Raw genomic sequence first — 6,000 nt, forward strand, 5'->3', positions numbered from 1 at the left:
CCTATTCGCTTCCGGGTGAGAGGTGCCTGGTCGCCCTAGCAACCAAGTCGCAGTCTGCGCTGAGCTACTGTTTCCTTCCCTCCAGGCCACAGAGCTGGCGGCCAAGGGGGAATCGCAGAGTCCAGAAAATCTCCCCAGCACCCCTGTGTCAAGTGAGTGTCCCATCCTCCCAACGCCCCTTTAAGTAGAGCTCGCACTGAGCCGGAGCTCGGCCCCTGGCAACTCCCGTACAGGTGTGACATATTTCCTGAGCGTGGTGGGATGGGGGCGCGGAGAACCCGTGCTGTGGGAATCTGGAGACCTGGATTCTAGCTCTCATTCGGCCATCGATTCGCTGTTGTGACACCTTAGGGAAGTGCCAACGTCTCTGGTTTCAGTTTCCTCTCTGTTGTCAGTCTCGATCTCTTAGGTTCCCTCCCTCTAGCTCCAAAGTTTCGGACGTGGAACCATTTAAGGGCAATTGAAATACTTCGGTTTCTTGTGTGATCACGTTTAGTGCTCTGCTTAGTAAGCCTTTAACGATTGCTTCCCAAGTGCCACTCATTCACTAAACTTTCAGTTCCTACCAGTAAGTGCTAAGCACTGAGCTGGACACGAGGGTGGGAAAAGAGATTTAACTAATCTGTGATCCTGACCCAGAGAAGTGGAGTGTGAGAAGGGATTCTGGCACAAAAGCGTTATTTTAATAGGGCCCTAAGTACTACATTAGGGATAGACCTCCTGGGGGCTCCTGGAGGAGTCTGGGGGTGAGGGGAGATATGAAAGGCCTTGTCAGGTGATATCTGTTTTCCTTTACGCCTCTTTCTGGGAAAAATTTTCAACCTTGTGTTCCAGTTCACTAATTTACTTTTCAACGGTATTCATTCTGCTATTCAGCCCTTCTAAAGAGGTTTATTTCAACAATTACATTATTCATTTCCTAGATTGCTAATTATTTTTTCATAAGCAGCTGCTCCTGTCTCAAGGCTGCTATACCCTCCCTTTCTCTCTGATGATGTTTAAGTCTTCTGCCTATTGTGTTATTAACTCTGTTTCCTCAGAGGGGATGAGCTTCCAGCCTTTCTCAACTGGCACTCATTAATTTTTCAATTAAAAAGATCAGTTCTCTTGTCCCATCCACAGAGATTCTGATTCAGCAGTGTGGAAGGGCGTAGGAACTTGTAAAGCATCCCAGATGATTCTAATGGATGGCCACACTTTGAGTAACATTCTAGTAGACTATTGTCCTAGAAGTTATAGTTTACTTATCTTCACATACGTTTTCTTCAGTATTGGCAAAAATTAGTTTCTAACGTTTTAGTCCACTAAATGTTCCAGGGCCCTGAGGCATCAATTCCACCCCTCCTCCACCCCCTAGGCCTGCAGTTGTCTTTGTCCCTTTTTCACCTGGTCTCCATTCCAACATCATTCTGTTTGGACCCCACTCCCTCCCCCATCCCTTCTCACTTACTATCTTTCTTTATTTTCTATTTCCTTCCACTGCCAAAGCAGAGAGTGCTCACTACCTTACCTCTGTGGGACAATCAATAGATCATATACCCAAGAGAAATAAAAATATATGTCCACACAAAAAATTATACATGAATGTTCATAGCATTATTCATAACAGCCAAAACTGGAAACAACCCAACTGGCCATCAACTGATGAATAGATAAACAAAATGTGTTATTTTTGTAGCATGGACTATTCGGCAATGAAAAGTGGTGAAATACTGATACATGCTACAGCATGGATGAACCTTGAAGCTAAGTAAAAGAAGCTAATCACAAAGGACCACATATTGTATGATTCCATTTCTATGAACTATCTAGAATACACCAGTACATAGAGACAGAGAGTAGATGAGTGGTTGCCAGGGGTTGGGTGAGTTTTAGGGTAATGGAGAGTAACTGCTAATATGTACAGGATTTCTTTTGGGGGTGATTAAAATATTGAAAAATTAGATTGTGGTGACAGTTACACAACTCTGAGTATGCTAAAAAATGAATTTTGTATACTTTTAAAGGGTAACTTTGGTGGTATGTGAATTATATATTAATAAAGCTGTTATAATAAACAAGTAAAAACTGATCATCTAGACAAAATCATTTATTTCCCCAGGACCCTACACTAGACTATGGAAATGCCAAGTAATCATGATATGCTTGTGATCATATGACGTGAGTCTATTTGGTTAGCTCTTAAAGCAAATATGTTATAGGTCTTATGATGTAAAAATAGTTAAGCTTATGTGACTTTTCTGAAATCTTTTAAAACAGCTCCAGAAGTATTTAAGATAAACTTTATATTTCCGAATGGAGACAAGTATGGTAAGCATACATTTCAATTACTTTTTTCTATACAGACTAAAATTAAGTAGATTAAGGGTACAAAACTGAGACTGTTACACTTTATAAAACTACTACTGAGATATTAACTCCATTAAATAAAATAACATAGAAGTACTAATGGAGGAACAGATTTTAAATCTAAACTCCAATGTTAAGTATAGACAGTGTGCCTTGGAAAGCTATGGGAGGGCCATAGCCATATGTCAATCTTCTGGGCCCTTGAGTGTCAGTGATTACAAGACCTCGGTCCACAGAGCTCCTCATCTCTGGTCTCATCAGTTTCAGTGCTAGGAAGCCAAAGAGACCCATAGGGGATGCAGTTCTGATTAAGCCTGAACATAAATATTTTATTACCTAGTCAAACAGGGTTCCCTTTTATAATGCTCAGTATTTCTCTCTTGTTTAGATGGGGATTGTACAAGAACATCTTCTGGAATATTTGAGAGAAATGGCATAGGTATTCATACCACTCCTAATGGGATTGTCTACACAGGAAGCTGGAAAGATGACAAGGTATTATTGTTGTTTTGAGCATTGACAGTGGATAAGTAACTCTATTGGTTAAATGATTCCAGGCATTTCACCATTAATCAAAAAACACATATGAGTAGACCATGCAATAAAAATAAAAAATGATTATATTTAACATATATGAACATAAGAATAGTATTAAACTCATGCAGAGAGCTAATTATCATCATTATCATCTTTCTTATTTCCTATTCATTGAGCAAAGTGAACTCATTACATAGTTTTCTCATTGAATCCTCATAGCAGCCTCATGAGTCAGATACCATTAATGTTCCTATTTTACAATTGAGGGAAATCAGGCTCAGATTTCTTGCCCAGCTAGTAAGTGATGAAACAAAAATGTGTTCTCAGGTCTGCCTGAATACAAATTTTTGTTCTTAACAACTTCTTTGTGCCATTTCTGGGCTAACTAAACTGATTGTCCTTTAAGCTTTTTGATATAGTCAAGGTATCTTGAGGACTCCTGTTATTATCATCATGGACCCCCAAGATGTTCAAGTGCCCCAGATCAGAAACATTGACTTGGTGGGCTTCACAGAAAGATACATACAAAGGACTGTGATAAAATGTTATCTTATTTTTGTGAAAATAAAGGATGATACAATGATAGATTAAATAATAACAAAGTAGATGATAGACATGTGTACATTTTTGAAATGTTCTAGGGAACTGAAGATTAGTTACTGAGGTAATTTCCTTTGTTACAAACAGATGAATGGTTTTGGAAGACTTGAGCATTTTTCAGGAGCAGTATATGAAGGAAACTTTAAGGACAATATGTTTCATGGACTGGGGACTTATACATTCCCAACTGGGGCAAAGTACACTGGAAATTTCAATGAAAATAGGTAAGTTTAAAATAAAATGTCATTGTAGTTCTAAAAGAGTCTTTTCAGGCACATTCGCTTAAAAACTTAGTTGATGCTAAATTTCTTTTGTAATGTATTTAGTTAAAATATATTTATAATATATTTTGGAAAATTTGGGTTCTATGTTGGGGAAAAAAATGTTATAAGAGAGGCTAAGGCCATCATGAGCCTCCAAAAGAAAATATCATTCTTGGTGATAATCTATTAGACTTTTCATTTATTTCCTCTTGACTTCTGTTCCTATAGAACTTTTTGCAGTCATATTGGAAATGGAAAGCTTGTTGCAATTATTGACAATATTTAGGCCAAAAATTATTTTCACTTGAAATATCTTGATAAACTTTTGTTTTTAGTTTTAAATTTTATTTTTTCTTCCAGTTTGAGATATAATTGGCATACACTGCTGTATAAATTCAAGGTATACAGCATAATGATTCGACTTACATACATCATGAAGTGATTACCACAGTAAATTTAGTGAACATTCATCATCTCACAATGACACAAAATAAAAGAAAAAAATATTTTTCCTTGTGATGAGAACTAAGGATTTTCTCTCTTAACAACTTTTACATATAACGTACAGCAGTGTTAATATATTTATCATGTTGTACATCACATCCCTAGTACTTTATTTATCTTGTAACTGGAAGTTTGTACCTTTTGACCACCTTCCTCCAAATCCCTACCCCTACCCTCCACCATGTATCTTCCCAAGCTTAATCCTCACACCAAATACCATGCCGTGTCATCCAGAAGTTCATGGTTCATTTATAACTACCCCTTTATTATTTCCAGAATTGAAAATGCAACCTAATTGCTATGAAGTGGTTGATACATATTGAGGAGGGTAGAAAGTGTTCACCTATTCTGATGCCAAGTCTGTGATGACAACATGTAAACTTTTCCCACTGATGTTAATAAAGGGAGAAAACTCTAACCCATGGGATAAAGGTCTGTTTGGTTATGTGAAGTGCATTTTCACCACTCTGAAGAGTCCAGAAAACACCAGCATAGAGCATAGCACCTCAAACATAGTTGAAGGTCAATAAACATTGGTTGAATAAATGAATGAACTAATTAAGCCAGATAACCAATATAAACTTTTTTGACTGTTTTGGTCTAAACTAAGCATATGTAATCCTAAAATCTTAGACACCAAAATTTGTATAATGACAATTTTTGTTTGGAATAGTAATTTCTTTTTTTGTTTGTAGGATGTGAAAGCAGGATGTCAGGTTTTAGAACAAAACTTGATAATGGAAAGATATAATTCTTCAGACATAGTATATAATATACTGGACAATCATATCTGGACTGTAAATTTTTGGTCTTGGTTAATGAACACACTTATTTTTTACTATTACAGGGTGGAAGGTGAAGGACAATATACTGATATCCACGGACTAGAATGGTGTGGTAACTTTCATTTCACAGCTGCTCCAGGCCTGAGGCTAAAGCTCCACATGTAGATATTCTGCATTGAAGTTTTAATGTGGTAATTGCAGCTTTTAGTTGTAAGGAAAACAACTAAATGTCATCTGCAGTAACTTCATACACTACCTATATATTGTAATTTTGCCAATAAAACCATCACTCCTTTATGCTTTTTTGAACTTTCTTTTGATCATCTTATAATTAGTTTAAAATAAATTATGTAGGGACTGCCCTGGCGGTCCAGTGGTTAAGACTCCGTGCTTCCACTGCAGGGGGCACAGGTTCAATACCTGGTCCGGGAACTAAGATCCTGAATGCCACACGGTGTGGCCAAAAAAGGGGGGGGAAAAAAAAGAAAGAAAAGAAATTAATGTGATTCAATAGAGAGTTTGCTCATTTTAAGAAAAACTATGCAGATCTTGACAAAGTCAATTTCCAATCCTGTGCCTGAGTTTTGTCATCTTTAAAAAGTGTATCTGGGCTTCCCTAGTGGTGCAGTGGTTAAGAATCCACCTGCCAACGCAAGGAACAAGGGTTTGAGCCCTGGTCTGGGAAAATCCCACATGCCGCGGAGCAGCTAAGCTCATGCACCCCAACTACTGAGCCTGTGCTCTAGAGCCCGTGAGCCACAACTACTGAAGCCCGCGCGCCTAGAGCCCGTGCTCCGCAGCAAGAGAAGCCACTGCGATGAGAAGCCCGCGCACCGCAACGAAGAGTAACCCCCGCTCCCTCAACTAGAGAAAGCCCACGCGCAGCAATGAAGACCCAACACAGCCAAAAATAAAATAAATGTATATATATATATATATATAAAAAACTGATTCACTTTGCT

The 6,000-nt window shown here is 38.2% G+C and overlaps 1 protein-coding gene across 4 annotated transcripts; it reads left to right on the plus strand.

Annotated features, from left to right (window-relative positions):
* Window positions 1–42: 42 nt before the first annotated feature.
* On the plus strand, window positions 43–5,335 carry MORN2 (MORN repeat containing 2). 4 transcript variants are annotated; one of them, XM_024753483.1, is made up of 6 exons: window positions 70–152; window positions 2,102–2,160; window positions 2,260–2,310; window positions 2,738–2,844; window positions 3,574–3,710; window positions 5,101–5,335. In XM_024753483.1, exons 5-6 carry the CDS (start codon window positions 3,574–3,576, stop codon window positions 5,201–5,203), a joined length of 240 nt encoding a protein of 79 aa, XP_024609251.1. In that variant the 5' UTR covers window positions 70–152; window positions 2,102–2,160; window positions 2,260–2,310; window positions 2,738–2,844; the 3' UTR covers window positions 5,204–5,335. The 4 variants fall into 4 exon arrangements, with proteins under 4 accessions (XP_024609250.1, XP_024609251.1, XP_024609253.1 ...); XM_024753484.1 differs by having other exon boundaries at window positions 102–152; window positions 1,679–2,160; XM_024753482.1 differs by lacking the exon at window positions 2,102–2,160 and having other exon boundaries at window positions 43–152.
* The last annotated feature ends 665 nt before the right edge of the window (window positions 5,336–6,000 follow it).

Source organism: Neophocaena asiaeorientalis, unplaced genomic scaffold, assembly GCF_003031525.2.
Source record: "Neophocaena asiaeorientalis asiaeorientalis breed wild unplaced genomic scaffold, Neophocaena_asiaeorientalis_V1.1 scaffold171, whole genome shotgun sequence".
Taxonomy (NCBI): Eukaryota; Metazoa; Chordata; class Mammalia; order Artiodactyla; family Phocoenidae; genus Neophocaena; species Neophocaena asiaeorientalis.

Coding starts and splice junctions, on each gene's coding strand:
- MORN2 (XM_024753482.1), top strand. CDS start 3,574: ATGAATGGTTTTGGAAGACTTGAGCATTTTTCAGGAGCAGTATATGAA. Junction 3,711..5,100: donor GGAAATTTCAATGAAAATAG/GTAAGTTTAAAA, acceptor TTACTATTACAG/GGTGGAAGGTGAAGGACAAT.